The 19,986-nt window shown below is 49.2% G+C and overlaps 1 protein-coding gene, 1 long non-coding RNA gene and 1 pseudogene across 3 annotated transcripts in view; 2 read left to right on the top strand and 1 right to left on the bottom strand.

Annotated features, from left to right (window-relative positions):
* Positions 1 to 7,320: 7,320 nt before the first annotated feature.
* Positions 7,321 to 19,986, bottom strand: part of CD9 (CD9 molecule) — a 35,485-nt gene continuing 22,819 nt past the window's right edge. Inside the window, exons 3-8 of the mRNA XM_043440378.1 lie at positions 12,627 to 12,724; positions 11,781 to 11,855; positions 10,194 to 10,292; positions 9,995 to 10,084; positions 9,078 to 9,161; positions 7,321 to 7,853 (exon numbers count right to left, since the gene is read on the bottom strand). Coding sequence (XP_043296313.1) covers positions 7,788 to 7,853; positions 9,078 to 9,161; positions 9,995 to 10,084; positions 10,194 to 10,292; positions 11,781 to 11,855; positions 12,627 to 12,724 — 512 coding nt within the window. The 3' untranslated portion in view covers positions 7,321 to 7,787. The remainder of the gene's footprint in view (positions 7,854 to 9,077; positions 9,162 to 9,994; positions 10,085 to 10,193; positions 10,293 to 11,780; positions 11,856 to 12,626; positions 12,725 to 19,986) is intronic.
* On the top strand, positions 14,044 to 14,598 carry LOC122423380 (annotated as a pseudogene). Its single transcript, XR_006264136.1, has one exon. The product of XR_006264136.1 is annotated as a glycine cleavage system H protein, mitochondrial-like (transcript).
* LOC122423381 lies at positions 17,747 to 19,803 on the top strand. The gene is made up of 3 exons (XR_006264137.1): positions 17,747 to 17,888; positions 18,215 to 18,286; positions 19,640 to 19,803. It is a non-coding gene; the product is annotated as an uncharacterized LOC122423381 (long non-coding RNA).

Below are 19,986 nucleotides of genomic sequence, written 5' to 3'. Positions count from 1 at the left end.
CTAATGTTATGATTATACAGTGGAAGTGAGAAATAGATTCAAGGGATTAGATCTGATAGAGTGCCTGAAGAAGTATGGATGGAGGTTTGTGACATTGTACAGGAGGCAGTGATCAAGACCATACCCAAGAAAAAGAAATGCAAAATGGCAAAATGGTTGTCTGAGGAGACCTTACAAATAGCTGTGAAAAGAAGAGAAGTGAAAGGCAAAGGAGAAAAAGAAAGATATACCCATCTGAATGCAGAGTTCCAAAGAATAGCAAGGACAGATAAGAAAGCCTTTCTCAGTGATCAGTGCAAAGAAATAGAGGAAAACAATAGAAGGGGAAAGACTAGAGATCTCTTCAAGAAAATTAGAGATACCAAGGGAATATTTCATGCAAAGATGGGCACAATAAAGGACAGAACCAAAAATGGACCTAACAGAAGCAATCCCTTGGACTGCAAGGAGATCCAACCAGTCCATCCTAAAGGAGATCAGTCCTGGGTGTTCATTGGAAGGACTGATGTTGAAGCTGAAACTCCAATACTTTGGCCACCTGATATGAAGAGCTGACTCATTTGAAAAGACCCTGATACTGGGAAAGATTGAAGGCAGGAGGAGAAGGGGACGACAGAGAATGAGATGGTTAAATGGCATCACTGACTCAATGGACATGAGTTTGAGTAAACTTTGGGAGTTGGTGATGGATAGGGTGGCCTGGCGTGCTTTGGTTCATGGGGTCACAAAGAGTTGGACACGACTGAGTGACTGAACTGAACTGAACTGAAGCAGAAATATTAAGCAGAGGTGGCAAGAATACACAGAAGAGCTATGCAAAAAAGATCTTCAAGACCCAGATAATCATAATGGTGTGATCACTCACCTAGAGCCAGACATCCTGGAATGCGAAGTCAAGTGGGCCTTAGGAAGCATCACTACAAACAAAGCTAGTGGAGGTGATGGAATTCCAGTTGAGCTATTTCAAATCCTAAAAGATGATGCTGTCAAAGTGCTGCACTAAATATGCCAGTAAATTTGGAAAACTTGGCAGTTGCCACAGGACTGGAAAAGGTCAGCTTTCATTCCAATCCCAAAGAAAGGCCATGCCAAAGAATGCTCAAACTACCACACAATTGCACTCATCTCACACGCTAGCAAAGTAATGCTCAAAATTCTCCAAGCCAGGCTTTAACAATATGTGAACCATGAACTTCCAGATATTCAAGCTGGATTTAGAAAAGGCAGAGGAACCAGAGGTCAAATTGCCAACATCCGTTGGATCATCAAAAAAACAAGAGAGCTCCAGAAAAACATCTATTTCTTCTTTATTGACTACGCCAAAGCCTTTGACTGTGTGGATCACAACAAACTGTGGAAAATTCTTAAAGAGATATGATTACCAGACCACCTGACCTGCTTCCTGAGAAATCTGTATGCAGGTGAGGAAGCAACAGTTAGAACTGGACATGGAACAACAGACTGGTTCTAAAGTGGGAAAGGAGTACGTCAAGGTTGTATATTGTCACCCTGCTTATTTAACTTATATGCAGAGTACATCACGAGAAATGCTGGCCTGGATGAAACACAAGCTGGAATCAAGATTGCCAGGAGAAATGTCAATAACCTCAGATATGCAGATGACACTACCCTTATGGCAGAAAGGGAAGAACTTAAAGAGTCTCTTGATGAAAATGAAAGAGGAGAGTGAAAATGTTGGCTTAAAACTCAACATTCAGAAAACTAAGATCATGGCCTCTGGTCCCATCACTTAATAGCAAATAGATGGGGAAACAGTGGAAACAATGACAGACTTTGTTTTCTTGGGCTCCAAAATCGCTGCAGATGGTGACTGCAGCCTTGAAATTAAAAGATGCTTACACCTTGGCTGAAAAGTTATGATCATCCTAGACAGCATTTTAAAAAGCGGGGACATTTGCCAACAAAGTTCCATCTAGTCAAAGCTATGGTTTTTCCAGTAGTCATGTATGGAGCTGAGTGCCAAAGAATTGATGCTTTTGAACTGTGGTGTTGGAGAAGACTCTTGAGAGTCTCTTGGACTGCAAGGAGATCCAACCAGTCCATCCTAAAGGAAATCAGTCATGAATATTCATTGGAAGGACTAATGCGGAAGCTTAAACTCCAATACTTTGGCCACCTAAGTGGCCAAAAAACTGACTCATTTGAAAAGACCCTGATATTGGGAAAGATTGAAGGTGGGAGGAGAAGGGGACGACAGAGAATGAGATGGTTGAATGGCATCACCGACTGAATGGACATGAGTTTGAGCAAACTCCGGGAGTTGGTGATGGACAGGGAGGTCTAGCGTGTTGCAGTCCATGGGGTCTCAAAGAGTTGGACCCGACTGAGTGACTGAACTGAACCGAACTGATCCTCTCCCTCTTGGACCTCCCTCCCATCTCCACCCCTCAAGGTCATCACAGAGTACAGAGCTGAGCTTCCTGTGCTTTATAGCCGGTCCCCACTAGCTATATATTTTAAACAGAGTAGTGTGTACATGTACACAATGTGATTTTGGTGGAGGGAGCTCTGTGCCATCAAGCACACATTTTGGCAGCGGGTTTTTTTTTTTTAAGGTTAAACTCTAAGAACACTTTATTATTAAGTACATTAACAAACTAATTCCCAACATTCACTTGTTTATTTGTAAACAAAAAGTTTTTTTTTTCCAAGATAAAAACAATTTTTGTTAAACTATGATACAGTGGAAGTAAAAAATAAACCAAGAATCTGTTTCTGCTGTGTCAGCAAAGGCAGCACCCACAAAAAACAATATTTGTTAATGATTTTAGTGCTTTTCTAGATATGAGAAGATGCAAGAAGTTGGGCTTATATCTTCTCCTGCAAATATCTGTCTGAAGTCCTGCTCTGCCAGTTTTGCCCCAGACCATGGAGTGCCTCATTCCTGATCTTCACCTTGTACCCTTTTTAAGATGTGTTGAAGGTCACCGACTGCAGTGGCTCGTGACTTCATCCTTGTAGAATCAGATGGTTAGTGACAGTTTTTGGCTGGAATCCCTGATTCTCAGGGCAGTCCTGGGGGCCAGTTGGACAGCCCAACCTCTGCCAAGATCTATGGGTCGTTAGATATCAGGGTGTATAGAACAGCTCTGGGTCCCTCACTGCCTGGCTTGGCCAACTCTGATTCCGTTAGGGCATTGCAGAGTGGTGGGGATTCTACTTTGGGATAAGTCCTGATCCTGTCTGCATCACCACAGGGGAAGCAGATGGTTTGGGGAAATCCAATTTAAAAGGAAAGAAATCAAATTAGTTCTCCAAGGGCCTGCCAGCCAATACTTGAGTGAAAACTATTGCATTAGCTGCTCAGGCTTCTCTAAGACACCATTAAAACTGAGGGTGAGGTGGGCTGAGCGGGAGAGTAGAGAACTTAGGTTGGTGGAATAAAGTCCTAAGATCCCGATGAGCCCTGGCTTGGGAACCATGAACCCGCAGCTGACTCTGACATTGACTTTGCATGGCTCTTAGACCCTCCCTGAACTTCCCTTTCCCAAACACCCACAGGAATAATCCCAGCCCTCTAGGAGTATGGTCACTTATTCAAGGAAATCACCCCTCCATAGCTTAGTTACTGAGATTTCCACTGCCGATCCCCATGGGGTGTGAACGTGATGAGGCAGGCTCGTCTAGGGAGGCTGTCCCAGGTGGTCCACGAGCCAGTCTGCTCTAACAGGGGAAGGTATCTCAGGAAGTTCTTTTTGCCTAATCTCCTGTGCTTGGAAGGCCATGGGGCCATGGGGTGCCCTGAACGGGGACACTGCCCCCTTTGCCATGACCCCTAGGACCAGGGGTCAGCATCCTGACAAGAGGTGCTGGTAGGGTTTTTTCTTATTGGACAGTGCCGGCCACCTGTTTAGACCCTTTCTGTAAAGAGATGCCCTTTCTGTAAAGAGATGCCACATGCAGAGCTGGGATGAGCCACTGTCTTGGGCCTCTGCCAGGTCTGTTGTGCAGTCCAGGGTACAAGTTCCAGTGTGGCTACTGAGATGCTGAATATCTGCTCCCAAATTCCATTGTTTAAGGGTGCTCTTTTCTTTGCATTTTTGTTACCCCCAAACTGGGTTGCCTTCTGGTGGGTGTCAAACCAGAGAGGGAGAAGTGAGGCAGGAGGTAGATGGGGCCCCCAGGGTAAAGTGATTGAAGATTCATGCCCTGTGCACTGAAACTCGAAGATGAGAATAGCAAGATAATCTGATGTTGAAGCTGAAGCTCCAGTACTTTGGCCACCTGATGTGAAAAGCTGACTCAGTGGGAAAGACCCTGTGCTGGGAAAAATTGAGAGCAGGAGGAGAAAGGGATGACAGAGGATGACATGGTTGGATGGCATGGCATCACCGACTCTATGGACGTGAGTTTGAGCAAGCTCTGGGAGATGGTGATGAACAGGGAAGCCTGGCATGCTGCAGCCCATGGGGTCGCAAAGAAGTGGACATGACTGAGCCACTGAACAGCACAAGGCGGGAAGGGGGCCCTGCCCAGAGTATATATTTCTTATTCTTAAAGTCTGGAGACCTCCCTGACCACATGTGTGCAGAAGGGGTCCTTGGAGGTCAAAGGGGAATGATGCTAACTAATGGCGGTCTACCCAGAGGCCTTTGTGGTAGAATCCAGCTTGACAGAGAGATGTGTGCATACATCCGGGAGGATCCTGAGATATACGAAATGTGGTCTGTGAACCAGGCAAATCAAAATGATTAGCCAAAGGAAACCTGGAAGAAATACACCAAAAAAGTGATTCAAACTGCCAGGAGGGTGCGACTCGGTGACTTGCTCTTCCGCCTGAGCCCGACTGTGCACCTATCCACACGTACTGTACACTTTGTCCTCTTAATACAATTTTACTTACTTCAAAACTTTCTGTCTTTGTGTAAATTCTTTTCTGCAAAGCCAAAGGGCCTGGGCCTTGTCACTGACCACTGGTCTAGTGGTTAGGATCGGGTGTGCTTACTGTCTAGACCTGGCCTCAGTCTCGGGCTGGGAATCCAAGCCCTGCTTCAAGGCATTGCAGGCCAAGGTCACCTAAGATCGTATCAAAGGATTTATTACTTGCTGAAACTAATGAGAACACTGGGGGTCTTTTTCAAAGTGGGGTCGTTTGGTCAGATGGTAAAGAATCTGTCTGCAATGCAGGGGACCTGGGTTTGATCCCTGAGCAGGGAAGATGCCCTGGAGCAGGGAATGGCAACCCACTCCAGTATTCTTGCCTGGGAAATCCCATGGACAGAGGAGCCTGGCGGATTATAGCCCATAGGGTCGCAAAGAGTTGGACACGGCTGAAGCGATTTAGCACATTCCCCAAAGAGCAAAATCAGGGAAGATTTAAACTAAGAGTCCATGCATATTGATGAAGAGGCTTGAGGAGAGGAGAGTTCAGCATAGAATTGGGGCAAAAGTTGACAGTATTTGTTCTTTCCTATCTGGCTTATTTTGCTTGGTAACACGTCTTCAACGCTCATCCTTATTGCACCCTGTGTTCAAACTTCATTTCTTTTGAAGGCGAAATAATATTCCATTTTAAGGATCTGCTATATTTTTGTGTATCCCTTCATCTGTTGACTGACATGTGGGTTGTTCCCACCTTTTGGTTATTGTGAATAATGTTGCTCATCGGTGTTCTGAATTCTTATTGTAATGGCTTTCAGGGCTATTTTGATTCTCTTCCTTTTTTTAAAAATGTGAAGATAGAGCCCAAACAGAATCAAGAAGTGGAAAATAAAGACAGGTTTCCTACGCTTCTGTACTCTCCCCTGCCCCCAACCTCATGTTGTTTATCTCACTCTGTCATAATTGCTGGCTTGATGCTCAACAGCTTGCTAGATTGCAGACTTTCTGAGTGAAGACTGTCTCCCACCTGGTGGCCTGGTGAGACCGAGTGACACCCCCAGCATCCCCTTACCCCTCCTTTCTGGTTAGCATGGAGCACCACTAAGGGTGGGGGTGGAGGAGCAGGGGTTGTTGGCTATCTCACACAAATTGCTACTGCTTTCCTGGCTCACTCAGCTTCTCCACGTCCCAGCCTGTGTGTATTTGGCTCCATCACATCAGATCCTGGCCTCTGTAGGACCCACACCACCAATATCAAGCACCAGAACGTGTGTGTGTGTGTGTGTGTGCGTGCGTGCGTGTGTGTGCGCACGCACTTCTGTGGTGGTGGTGGAGTGTGTGTGTGTGTGTGTGTGTGTGTGCGCGCGCGTGCGCGCGCACTTCTGTGGTGGTCCAGCGGCTAAGACTCTGTGCTCCCCATGCAGGGGGTCTGGGTTTGATTCCTGGTTGGGAAATTAGTCCCACATGCTGCAACTAAGAGTTCACATGCCATGACTAAGACCTGGCGCAGAAAAATTAATAAATAAAAGAACAAGAGGAGATTCAGATTTGTTGTCCTCATGGGCTCCACGAGTTCCCTTTCACCCACGTTACATCTATTTGTGTTTCCTGACTCTCTGCCCGTGGGCGTTGAGTTCCAACGATGGGGCAAAGACAATAGTCTTACAGAGGCTGCTTAACCAGCTCTTGTGGTTGGGTGAGGTCAAATCCCTTAGAAAAGTATTTAATATTCTGCATCTCTGTTTAAACCCTGGTGGGTATATCCTCATGTATTCAACCAACAAATTTTGAGTACCTACCATGGACTAGACAATGGGTCCTGAGGGTAGGGCGGGGAGTAAAACAAAGACTCTTGCCATCAGGGAGCTCATGTTTATAGTTGTATCCTCCAGACACATTGTGTTGCTGCAAGAAAAACCCTGGGCCAGGTTCCAGGGTTCATGTGTGAACAATGGTGAGATCTGGACCAAAATTCCTTCATCTCTCAGTGTCCTGATATCTTCACAAGTAAAACAGGGAGACCAGCCTTCTCACCTACTTCTCATCCAAGCACAGAGCCAGGACTTCCCTGATGGTTCAGTGGTTAAGAATCTGCCTTCCAATGCAGGAGACGTGGGTTTCATACCTGGCCGGGGAACTAAGATCCCATGTACCTTGGGACAACTAAGCCTGTGGTGAGCTGCAATGAAAGATCTGGCATGTGGAAATTAAGACCCAGTGCAGTCAAGTAAATAAACAAATATTGCAACAAAACAAGGGACTTCCCTGGTGGACCCGTGGCTTAGATTCTGTGCTCGAAATGCAGAGGGCTCAGGTTCAATCCCTGGTCCAGCAACTAGCTCCCACATGCCACAACTAACGCCTGGCACAGCCAAATAAATAAATAAATATTAAAACAAAACACAGAGCAAAGAGCAGGTGAAAGACGCCTGAAAAAATAAGCAGCTCTAAAAAATCATAAGAGGCAAAACTCCAAAACCAGTTTGGAATGTTGTCATCATCTTTTATTATGTATCAAATTGTCTTTAACATTAAGTTACAACCTGATTAAACTTGATAGACATTTTTATCTATTTAAAGACACACACAAAAAATCTCGCTATGTACAATATCTTTTGTCTAGAGTCTAGCAAACATAGTACCTTTCATTGCAGGATTTCTGCTTAATATAATAAGCAAAAACAAATGACCAAAAAATATATATATTTATATAAAACCAAAGCAAACCCAAATCCCCAAGTCCCTTAACTACAAACATTAAAGTTGAATAAAGCATTAAAAACACAAACATCGAATAACTTTCTTTGTTTAGAAATGCAGAATGAATACTAAAGTTAGTGGCAAAGGGTTAAAAAAAACAAAACACCCCATAAAAACAGAACCCCGGAAAAATAACCAGCGGTCTTCACGGGTGAACTTTCCTGCTCAGGGCACAAAGCTTGACTCTAGACCATGTCTCGGTTTCTGCGGATGGCACAACATAGAATCATGCTGAAAACCATGCCGAATATCTGAAAGACAGGAAGCGGTGTGAGGGACTGCCTGACTTTCTGAGGGAAGGTGGAGGGACGGGGGGAGACGGGAGCCACTGAGGCCATGACAAACGACAGGGAGGCAGGACATAGGGGGGTTCCGGTGCTCCAGTGGTTCAGACTCCGCACTTCCACTGCACAAGCCAGCTCTTGTGAACGCTCAGTGTGAGACGGACCCACAGCAAAATTTAATGCTCAAATTCCAACTATTCCAATATCCCTCACGAAACTTTCACTTTCCTCTTTGTGCCTGTGTTTCATATTCTAGTTTTACTTTTATTTTTTTTTTAAATTCTTAAAAAAAATTTTTTGGCTACATCACGTGACCTGTGGGATCTTAGTTCCCCGACCAGGGAAATGAACCCGTGACCCCAGCAATGGAAGTGTGGAGGAGTCTTAAACCACCAGACTACCAGGAAGCCCTTATATTTCAGTTTTAAAGATACTTTTGTGCTTTTTACTGAAAGTGGCTTCAAGGCTTTCCTAGATGCAGAGGAGGGATGCCAATTACCACTAAGAGAGGAAGTGGTTCTCTCTCTTGGAGAGTCTTTGCAACGGGCAGAGGAGGGCTGTGTTTCCTACTGAATCTCATCACTCCCTCGTGGGGGCTCCCCTGGGGAACCTGATTGGCCCCTGATGGCTTCTGGGGACTGACTGGCAAGAGAGAGATGGTTGGAAACTTTCAGGCCCTTTCTAGTTGTTCACCTTTGGGTGTCTTTCCGACCATAGCAGGACGTGAGACAGTTCACATCCACGTTGCTTTTACTGAAACTGCTTTCATAGGACAAAGAAAAGCAGGTGCTTTTTGTGAAAACATGTCCTGAAGATTATCTGGGGATCACTAACAGGGTGTCTGGGTGACCTACATCCTTGCTGCTCCAAGTGTGGCCCGTGGACCAAACACAATGGAATCACCTTGCATTTATTCCTGAAACCTTTCAGGTAGTGGGAATGGATTCTGGAGAAACACTGAGTTCAAGTCTCAGAAGCTTCGCTCCTGACCTCAGAGACTCTGATCAATGTACTTAACCTCTCTCTCTCTGGAATCTGTAAAATGGGAATATGAATAGTTCCCACCTCATGAGTATGGCAAGGGTTAAATACATTGATAAATTAATGGTGAGTGAAAACAGTGTCTGGTCAGAGTAAGAGCTTCATAAATTGTAATTACTAAGATGTTTTCCCAAAGCCCCTGACACTCACCATCACCACGGCGATCCCAATACCCACAGCGCCGATGATGTGGAATTTGCTTCGGAAGATCTCGTCGATGGCTTCAGGGCAGGGCTTAGTGGGGAAACGAAGACCCAGATAAACACACAGTCCTACTCCAGGCTCACCCCCTCCCTCCATGGCACTCATCTGACTCCTGGGGTGTTGTGATTCCAAAGCGAGGGATGGGGACTGGCTGATGGGTGGAAAGGAGAACCAGGAAAGGGTCCCTCAAGTTTGGGCAAGAAACCACGGAAGAAAGAGGGCTGAGCCCCTGCTTTGGGATCCGTGTCTTATCTGGCCATAGGGTTTTTATTATTGTTGGTCGTCAAGTTGTGTCCAACTTTTTTGCGAACCCATGGACTGTAGCCTGCCAGGCTCCTCTGTCCATGAAATCTTCCAGACAAGAATGCTGGAATGGGTTGCCATTTCCTTCTCCAGAGGATGTTCCCAACCCAGGGATTGAACCCGTGTCTCCCGCATTGGCAGGCAGATTCTTTACCACTGAGCCACCAGGGTAGCCTGGCCATAGAGTTACTTCCTATTACTATTATGGAAGTTTGTACATTTGCTCCAGCTCACACACACGAGCTGCTCACAAGTCTAGAAGGCAAGAGTCCAGGGCTGGGAGCACCCCCTGTGCACGAGGGCTGGATGGAGGCCCAGTGGCTGCAGGCAGGTAGAAGGCTTTGCCACTTCTCTGCTCTCTGATTTGCTGCCCTGGAGGAATCAGAGACCCAGGGCAGGGGAGAAAGGAGACAGCCACCCTGGGTGCTTCCCACGGGGAAGAGGTGTTTAGGAAGCACCACAGTGCTGTCCTCACAGATCAAGGGGGCTGAACGCATGTCCTCTTTGGTGGGATTTACCCAGCCAGCTGGGCAAGGCACAGGGTCTTGTGCTAAGCTTACCTTCATTTTCAAGCTGCCAACTAAATCCTTTGAGGGGCAGGTGTCGGTGAAAAATTGTTCTACCACCCCGGTCAAACCACAGCAGTCCAGCTGCAGAGAGAAGGACAGGGTTGGGGGTTAGAGAGACAGATAACGAGGACTGAGGCAGAGATGCACATGAGTTCGGAAGAAAGTCAGGCAGGACGGGAAGCTGGTGTACCGCAGTGTGGATGGCCCTCAGCGTCTCTCGCTGAGGCTCGTCCTTGTTCTTCAGCTTATTGTAGGTGTCCTCGTAAAATTTCTGGACTTCCTTGATCACCTGGGAAGCACAGACAAGAGATGAGCAGGGATGGATTCTTTATGAACAAATGTTACCTGTTCCATCTTGCTCACATGCAGCCACAAATTCTCTTGCTCTGAAATGTCACAGGGCAGAGGCACCACTGGGCTAGGACAGCCCCCTCAGGGTCTCTGGGGTCCCCCATCTCCTCCCACATCCTCTAGGAACCCCTCTGGCCATCTCCCTTTCTGCTTGAACCTTTGGTTGGCCCCTATAGCCCCACTTGGCTCTTTCCCTTCTACCGAGAAAAAGAAAATTAAATTGCCTCAATATAAGGAATTAAAAGCAAAAATCCTACTCCTGATCCAGCTAGTTCTTTTTCCTTCTAGCTTCCATCTTTTTCCTTCACTTTGAGACTGTGTGACTCTTGGTAAATTACCAAACCTCTCTGCACATGAGTTTCTGCGTATGTAGAATGGAGATCATAATGGTTCTAACCTCAGAGGTTATCTTGAAGAGTTACTGGCGATATTGCGTTAAGCCTGTAGCACAGTGTCTGGTGCAGAGTACATATGGGATAAGAACTGGCTATTATATTATAACATGATGGAGATACTCTTATCCTCCTGCACCTGGGCACATCTCCATTTAACAAATGCTTGTCCCTTGCTCCCCACCCCCAAAACCAGAATTGATCAACATCCAGCATTTCCCGTAGCAGCTTTCATAATTAGCCTTTCCTATTTCCATGGCCGTGGGCTTCATCATCCAGATAATTAAATCTTTTCCTCCCCCCCTTCCCCACCTCCACTGTCTCTCTTCTTTCGCCCCTCCTGCTAAATATGACATGACATCCCTCCCTAAAACACTGCTCTGATGGAGCCCCACCCTGGTCCCCCACCCAGCCCACACCCAGCTGTGCTCAGACCCTTTCTTTGCCAGGAAGCCCCTGCCTCCACCAACTTTCCTCCTGACATTCCCTTTCTCCATCAAGGTTTTGGTCAATGCCTCCCTCTCCACAAAGCCAGAAGAGACACCCCTCGCCTACCTACGCCAGCTTTTCAAATCCTAGGGGGTTTCTGGAATATAAAAATGACTTTTGTAACACCAGTCAGTCCTTATCCCACATGAAGTGGCAAACTTCCTTGAAACGGGGAGCACAGCTCATCCATCTCTGGACCCCGCAGAGAGTGTGGCCTAGCTCTTGGCTGCTGGTGGCATGTGTTTATAAACTAGGGGAGGGGGCTAGGCCACACAAAGCACTCTTTTCCCAAGCTGTGTACCAGGGAAGTTGCGGGAATGCTGCAGAGGTGTGAGAGGCAGACACCGACCCTACCATACTGCCCGAACCCTTCTCTACGACAGCGCCCGGGAGGCTGGTGCTCACTCCCATCCCCTGCTCTGGGGAGCCCCTGTTAGAGGCACGTTTGATGGCTGAAGGCTGACCCAAGTGACCAGCTGGGATACCCTTCTGCCGCCATCACCCCTATGCCCCCGACTCCTAAGAGGTCTTACGGGAAAACCTACCTCCTCCTTGTGGGAATATCCCCAGATGGCTGCAGCTACTTCAATGGCAAATATCACCAAGAGGAAGCCGAAGAACTGGAAGAGAAAGGGCTGGAGTTAGGCGCAGGCCCAGCCAGCTGGCCAAAACAAGCAGAGGGCATTTTGGAGACCAGGCTTCTGGGGACCTGGCATCGGGGGCTGGAAGGGGCAGGAGGAGGTTCAGAGCTGCCAGCGCTTGGCCAAGGTCAGAAGCAGGGAAAAGCCACAGGGGGAAAGCATCAGAGACCCCAGACTAGTATTTCTTTTTTTCTCACAAAGCAAGAGACTTGACTGGGAAGGGGCGCCGTGGGGGAGAGCAGGAGGGTAAGGGAACGCAGGAGGACTGCTCTGCCACGTGGCTGAAAGTCTTTGGTTTTAAGGTGATGGGATTAGTTTCTGGGTCAGAACCAGTATTTCTAAAGGTGTTAATGAAGAGGCAGGGATTAAAAAAAACACCTCACCCGCTCACAAAACCCACAGAGATTTGAGGAAAGAAGGAAGTGAATACACTCTGGAGTATGAGGAGAACTGTAACACAAACTTTGAAATAAGAAGAGGAGGTGAAGGTACCTGTGGATTCAGGGAAAAAAGGCAAACGTGGTCCTCGAAAAAGGGATAAACAAAGTCCTGGCATTTAGTTGCCTAAGGGAAGTGACAAGACAGTGGCTCCAGGAAGGAAGAGGGGCTAGCGTGTCACCACATAGGGGAGGAGACACTTGGGGTTAGGGCCCTGGGGACCCGCCCCACCCCTCCCCACCCCCTGGTCTATGGGACCCCGGGAGGGGGACCTGGGAGGCCAGGGGCGGTGGGCATGCAGGGGACACTCACCAATCCCAGCATGCACTGGGACTCCTGCACGGCTCCGCAGCAGCCCAGGAAGCCCACCAGCATCATGAGTGCACCGGCTCCGATCAGAATATAGACTCCTGGGGGACAGGGCAGGGTTAGCGGGGAGGCCCAGTTGCTTCTTAATGCCCTTCCTCTCCCGTGTCCTCGCGGGCCCTGCATCCAAGCCCATCAGCCTTCTCCACCTCTGTGGGCAGGTCTTCTCCCACCTCCATGACCCGCCCATCAAGCCCCCGCTCCCACCAGACCCTCAGCCCTCCTGCAAGGTGCCCACCGCCCCCCTGACCCAGGACAGACTGGTCCAGTCGATCAGCTGTTTCCAGTTGGGATGGATCCACTCCTGCTAAATTAGACCCTCCGAACTAGGGACTAACTTCCCGGGGACTCTGACAAGCGTCGTGCTGACCTCTCTACCTGACAGAGGAGGCTGTCAGAGCAAGCCTTCATCAGGAAGGGGCTGCACACACGCAGACAACCACGCTCTGGGAGGGCAGCTCGACCAGGTTCCCAGAGGGGATGCTTGATGGCAGGTGGGGGCCAGGCACGTGCAGTTAACAACGTCCAAGGGCAAGAGAACCCTGCTTCAGTACCAGCTCTGCTTCTAACTGCTGTGTGATCTTGGGTAAGACACTTTCCCTCCCTGGGTGTCAATCTCCTTACAAGTAAAATGAGAAGTTGGTTGCTAGGAAATTTCAAAAGATGCCTTATAGCACACCAATGGGATCTTACAGCTGCAATTCAGTCACCCCAGTTTAAGTGTGCAAAGGATCCTCCTTGGTAAAGGGAGGTTGAGTGACATGGTTTCTAAACACTCAGTTGGGTGTCTGATGGAGAAGGGTGGTGAGAGGCTGTTCTACAACTCTGGCCTGGGATGGGGAACACAGGCTCGGGCCTGGTCATTCCACACTCCCCCCAGGGAACACCCAGAGAGGGCCAGCATGCAGTTATCTTCTTGAGAAGCACAGCTGTCTTGCAGTGACCATCCTCTTAACCCAGCCCCCCCCCCATCCCCCATGGCCCTGTGGGAAAACTGGCAAAAATGTCCCAGGCCTCCCCAGCTTGCAGGCATGTTCTGTCCACTCCTGGGAGGGGCGATTGTCACATGTGAGAACACCAGCTCTGAAGACCAAATGCCTGGGTTTGAAAGCCGGCTCTGTGACCCAGGGAAATCCACTTCACTGTCTGTGCAATAGCTTTTCATCTGCAATCCAGAGGTGAGAAAAATGCCTGCCTCCAGGACTGCCTTGAGGGTCAGGGGATGTGCTCCAAGTGCACACGAGTGCTAGCTACTGTTGATTTTTCTAACTTAAATTTAAAAAGTTGGTATCGGGCCCCGCCCCGCCCCCGCCGGCCGGGGTGCTCTAGGTGCCGCGATGCGACCCTCTGCACCCGTGCGAACATGGCGCTGCAAGCGGTGCGGAGCGTGCGCGCCGCGGTCGGCAGCCTGCGCGCCATCTCGGCACCCAGCGCGCCCTGCTCGCCGCGGCCATGGGGACTGCGGGAGGTGCCGTCCGGGCACTGCGCACCGGCCCTGCTCTGCTGTCCGTGCGGAAATTCACAGAAAAACACGAATGGGTAACAACAGAAAACAGTGTTGGAACAGTGGGAATCAGCAATTTTGCACAGGAAGCTTTGGGAGATGTTGTTTACTGTAGTCTGCCTGAAGTTGGGACAAAGTTGAACAAACAAGAGGAGTTTGGTGCTTTGGAAAGTGTGAAAGCTGCTAGTGAACTCTATTCCCCTCTATCAGGAGAAGTAACTGAAATTAATACAGCTCTAGCAGAAAATCCAGGACTTGTCAACAAGTCTTGTTATGAAGATGGTTGGCTGATCAAGATGACATTCAGTAACCCTTCAGAACTAGATGAACTAATGAGTGAAGAAGCATATGAAAAATACATAAAATCTATTGAGGAATGAAAATGGAACCCCTAAATAAACTACTTTGAAACAACTTAAAAAAAAAATTGGTATCTTTTCATTAAGGTATAGATGTGGTACAATCAGGGCTTCCTTGGTGGCTCAGACAATAAAGAATCTGCCTGCAATGCAGGATACCTGGGTTTAATCCCTGGGTCAGGAAGATTCCCTGGAGAAGGGAATGGCAACCCACTCCAGTATTCTTGCCTGGAGAATCCCCATGGACAAAGGAGCCTGGTGGGCTACAGTCCACACGGTTGCAAGAGTCGGACAAAACTGAGCGACTAAATAACAGCAACAAAAGATGTACAATCAACAACTGTCAATCTTAACAATAGCAAGGGTGGACGACAATTGTGAATAATCACGATTGTGACGATGACTTTCACAGGCGTCCCTGGTGTCCTCTCCCTGGGATCAGGGAGACTGCCCCGAAGTGGGGATGTTCCCCACAATACACAACAGGATGCTGCGATGAGAACCCTCTCCTGCCGGCAGGTGTCACAGTGATTTCACCGCCCCCATCTGTGCCCTCCGCTTCGCCAGAGCTGTGCAGGCAGCAAACCACGCAGCAGGCCCGCAGCTGAGGCTCACCGGCAGCGCAGCGCGGAGTGCACACAAGGGAGCATTTGTCCTCCGCTCATCCCCCCACATCTGCTGTGATGTCAGGTCACGTGGGCTGGCTGGCAAACCCTGATGAATGTGGGTATTGTTCCCGTGCACGTCCAGCCAGACTGGGCAAGGGGACAAATGCAGCTTGTCCTCGAGTCAAGTCCACCCTTCTAGTCCTCCACTCCGAGGCCCACAGGCCAGACCGCCCCGCCCACACACAGGGCAGTGCTTTTGGGTCTGGACTCCAAGGTTGGGACCCCAGCAAGCGGGGGCAGTAAACTGGGCCTCTGTCTCTCCCCATGCCTTCTCTCTCCCCATCAGGGCATGACAACGAAGGATGAGGTCACCCCTTTGAGCCCTATTGCAGGGGCTGGAAAAATAGGGCATATTAAGAGATCAAACTAGTCAGTCCTAAAGGAAATCAACCCTGAATATTCATTGGAAGGACTGATGCTGAAGTTGAAGCTCCAGTACTTTGGCCACCTGATGCAAAGAGCTGATTTGTTGTTAAAGACCCTGATCCTGGGAAAGATTGAAGGCATGAGGAGGATGAGATGGTTGGATGGCATCATCGACTCACTGGACATAAATTTGAGCAAACTTTTGGAGATAGTGGAGAACAGAGGAGCCTGGCATGCTGTAGTCCATTGAGTTGCAAAGAGTCGGACATGACTTAGTGACTGATTTACTAGCCCATAATATAGAGTCGAGTGGGGATGATCAGACAATTTTCTTTCTGTCCAGCTCCCACTCCACAAGCCCGGGTGACCCTGGCAGAAGGTGGGGCGCTGGATTGGTGGCCTCAGAGAGCCACTAAAGGCAAAAGCATTTCCCATGCAGAGAGAACATTTCCCTAATGGGCCTGACGGTTAATATTAAATATTCATTTCTGGGCTCAGCAAAGATTTTAGGACCAAGTGTCCTGGTTTTCAATCTTGCTCAGACAGTTTGCAGATCTCAGGTGTCTTGGCTTTACCCTCTCCGGGTGGGGATGAAGAGGAGCAATTCCCTGGTAGCTATCTATGGGGGTTTTGGCAACGGCCATCCAGCCATAGAGGCTCAGTGGTTAAAAAAATCCACCTGCCAATGCAGGATACATAAGGGACACGGGTTCGATCCCTGGGTCAGGAAGGTCCCCTGGAAAAGGAAGTGGCAACCCACTCCAGTATTCTTGCCTGGAAAATCCCATGAAGAGAGGAGCCTGGTGGGCTACAGTCCATGGGGTTGCAAAGGACATGACTGAGCATACACAACATCAAGCCACAGGGCAGCTCAGATGTGAGCAGCAAGCCCTGAAACCCTTGATCCACTGCAGGGCAAGGCTGCTGCTCCAAAAGGCCATCTGGGGCTTCCCCTTTGGACAGGCTCCTCCTAGTCTGCACCCAGAGCTTGTTAGCAGAGGCTGCCGGTAATAAATGACAAAGCATTCCCCTTTATAAAGCAAGTGGATGTTAGCCTTCGGTCTGACTCATGGAAAGTTATTCGTCACGGAGCCTTCTCTAGGATTACTGTGTTCATTTGCTTAAGGGCTGTTTATTCTGCTTGTTTCAGGCTGACATAGGCCTAGTGCAAAAAAATAAATAAGTAAAAATAAAGCTTCTCATGAAGCTGTAGCATCTGCCAGAGGGTCCTTTAGACAAGAACCTTCTTTTTTCACCTGTTTACTGGGGCTCTGGGCCTAGGGAAGGGAGGGGACAATCAGCTTCCTGTCATCACCCCAACCCCATCATGAAAACAGCGCTCAGCACACCTGTTTGTGTGCAGGATAACACTGGGCAGAGCCTCTGACCTCCACCTGCTGGTAACACATTGTGAGTGTGTGTGTGTGTGTGTGTGTGCGCGCGCGAGTGTGCATGTGTTTGTTCAGTCGTATGCCACTCTTTGCGACCCCACGGACTGTTGCTCACCAGGCTCCTCTGTCCGTGGGATTTCCCACAGCAAGAATACTGGAGTGGGTTGCCATTCCCTTCTCCAGGGGATCTTCCCCATCCAGGGATGGAACCTAGGTCTCCTGCATTGCAGGTGGATTCTTTACCAACTGAGCTACCAGGGAAGCCTGAAGACACTTTATCATCTCCAATAATTCAAGCAGGGGTTCCGAGGAACCCTAAGTCGGCTCCTCAGTGGCTCTCTCTTCATCCCTCTCCATCCCACCAATGGCTTTTCCCATTCATGAGGCCATAGTGAACTCCGGTTGTCAAGCAGGTAGCTCTCTGCCTGGAGAGGTGTGTGTATAGGCCCTGCCAGTGTCAGGATGGGGAAACCAGGTGCAGAGTGACAAAACAAACCACCCCAGACCACGAGCTGGACTGGGGAAGCCAGCTCAGCCCATCTTGGGGACAGTCCTTGCAGGGTGGGCATGCCTAGCCTCTGGTTAGAGCCCCCCCAGATGCCCTCATTCAGTGATTCTGGTTCTGGAAGGGACACCAAGGAGTTAAGAAGGGCAGCTGGCCTGGGACCAAGAAAAAGCCATTCCCAAATTTGTCTGCAGCAGGGATTACAGGTCCTGCTGACAGGCTGATCTCCAGGGCCTGAACTGGAGAGAAGGCCCATATAAGGCCGTCAGCTGTTCGGGATCCACTAGAGACTGCTCTGAATGTGGCAAAGTCTCTTCTCTCGCTTCTCAGCCTCCTTCTGCATTCTTTCTCAACTTTGAGCACTGTGACTCTGCTGGAGAAAAGACATTCCTGGGTCCCTCAGGTTTCCTGAAGGGTGAGTTCCATGGCCAGGCTGGCCTGCGGGTTGCCCTGCAGATAGTCTGTGCCCCAGTGCAAGGATAGTCACCCCATGATGTCAGAAGAGTGGCTGGGTGGGGCTGGTGGTGCTCTAGGCTGGAAGAGGGGCTGTGGGTCAAGGCAAAGGCTGACATCACAGCCTGAGGGGGAAGGGGACACAGAGAATGGAGCCTCCTTGGCCATTTGCCCGGAGATGACAATTATTCAGTTGCCCACAGCGCTCAGTTAAGTACCGGGCCCGGGCAGACCCAGGTGGTTAGTCGCTGACTGTGTTCTATGTGATGTCACTTGTATCCCCTCCAGGTCCCAGGCTTCTGCCAGCAGAACGAAGTCTTCAGAGCTGAGTTCTGCCCAGAAGAGGATCCAGCGCAGGAGGTTCGTATTTGTCCATCAGAGCTCAGGGGACAGTGGCCGCTGGCCCCTGAGTGAGGACAACTATGTCTCTCTGGGATGTGCCTTCAGACCAGCTCCTGGTCACTTCAGCTAGGACACGGGTCATCAGAAGGGCCCTGCAATAACCTGGGGGACCCAAGCCCCGGGAGGTCCCCGGAGCAAGCCTGGCCCCTCCAGCTGTATGCTCAGCACTGTCCCACCACCTGCCTGACTTTCCCACCTGGCACCTGCCGGGGTGCTAGGGCTGGGGGCCTGCCTCCCGAGCACAGTTTGGGGTGAACTCAAAATGCCCAAAGAGGGACTTCTCTGGTCCAGTGGTTAGGACTCTGTTCTTTCACTGAGGAAGTTCAATTCTGGGTTGGGGAACAAAGATCCTGAAAGCCTTGCAGGCAGAAAAAAAAAAAAAATCAACTTAAAAGGAAAAAACAATTAAAAAGTTTTTTAAAAAAAGAGCAGATATATGTATATATGTAACTAATATACATATATCACTTTGTTATACCCCTGAAACTAACACAACATTGTAAATCAACTATACATTCCTCCCTCACCAAAAAAAAAAAAATACACAAAATGAGCCAGAGTCCTAAATAACAAGACAGAAACAATTGCTGGGCATGATGGTTTGTGCAGAGCACCGGGGTGGGGTTGGGGGGTCAGGGGGCTCCCTCGGTCCTTGCCAACTGCTTGCACATGTCTGTCCCAAGACCCGCTCTCCCCCCCCAGAGGGTCCCCAGCTCCCTGTTGTGACATGACATGCACAGCTCAAGACCTGCTCTCACCCTCCCACCCCCACTCCCACCCTGCAGCCCCACTGCCCCAGCTCAAGGGGTGGCATTCCAGGCCTGCCGCAGCCACCAAAAAACTTACCAAAAAACCCTGCTCTGGCGAAAACAAGTCAGGGCACTATGGAAATCTGCTTTCAAAAACTCTGCGTGTGTGTAATTTTTAAAAAAAACACATGTTGTGCTTTCTCTTCTCTCATTTTCTTTCTGACAACAGGGAGGCACGCCCTAAAAAACCCAACTAACGCCACCACCAAAAAAGCCAAGAAAGTAGGGAAACCAGGCGCCTGCTGGGCCATCAGCTCAAGGCTGGCGCTGGGAGACGGGTGGGGGTCATGGGCCTCCGGCCACCGCGTTCTTCCTGAAGGTCCGGGTGATAACGCTCTTTAGACTGCTTGCTCCGTCTTTTTTTTTTAAAAATAACTTCTTTGGTGGGTGGAAAGGAAGTGACCAAACTTACACTTTGAGACTGATGACATGACAGTATGCTCCTAAAATAGGGGGCTGCTTTTGTTTCTCGCAAATGAAGTGTTTGTTTCCTATCCCCCAGCCAGGTGAGGGGAGAGCTTCAGGTTCTATGAGGCAACTCAGAAACTGGGGAACTGCCGTGGACAGGCCGGGGCTCTCTCGCTCCTGTGAGAGGCGCTTTCACGGCAAACTGCAGGTGAAAGTGACAGAACAGTGCCAGAAAAAGATGCCAAAGGACCTATGTGCAGAAAGAAACCTGCTAAATCTATTCATGTTCCAACTGGATGCCTTTGCCCTGAAGCAAAAGCACTTTAGAAAACTAGTAAGACTTAACATGCATGGCCTGTGCCCCAGTGCAGGGGGTCGAAAAAGCTGGTGCCTCTTCTAGTCTCTCACGTTAATCTGACAATTGTGCAGGAGACAGGACCT

Source organism: Cervus canadensis, chromosome 21 (assembly GCF_019320065.1).
Source record: "Cervus canadensis isolate Bull #8, Minnesota chromosome 21, ASM1932006v1, whole genome shotgun sequence".
Lineage (NCBI taxonomy): Eukaryota > Metazoa > Chordata > Mammalia > Artiodactyla > Cervidae > Cervus > Cervus canadensis.
The sequence above is the reverse complement of the archived record's forward strand: the minus strand, read 5'-3'. Positions and strand labels throughout refer to the sequence as shown.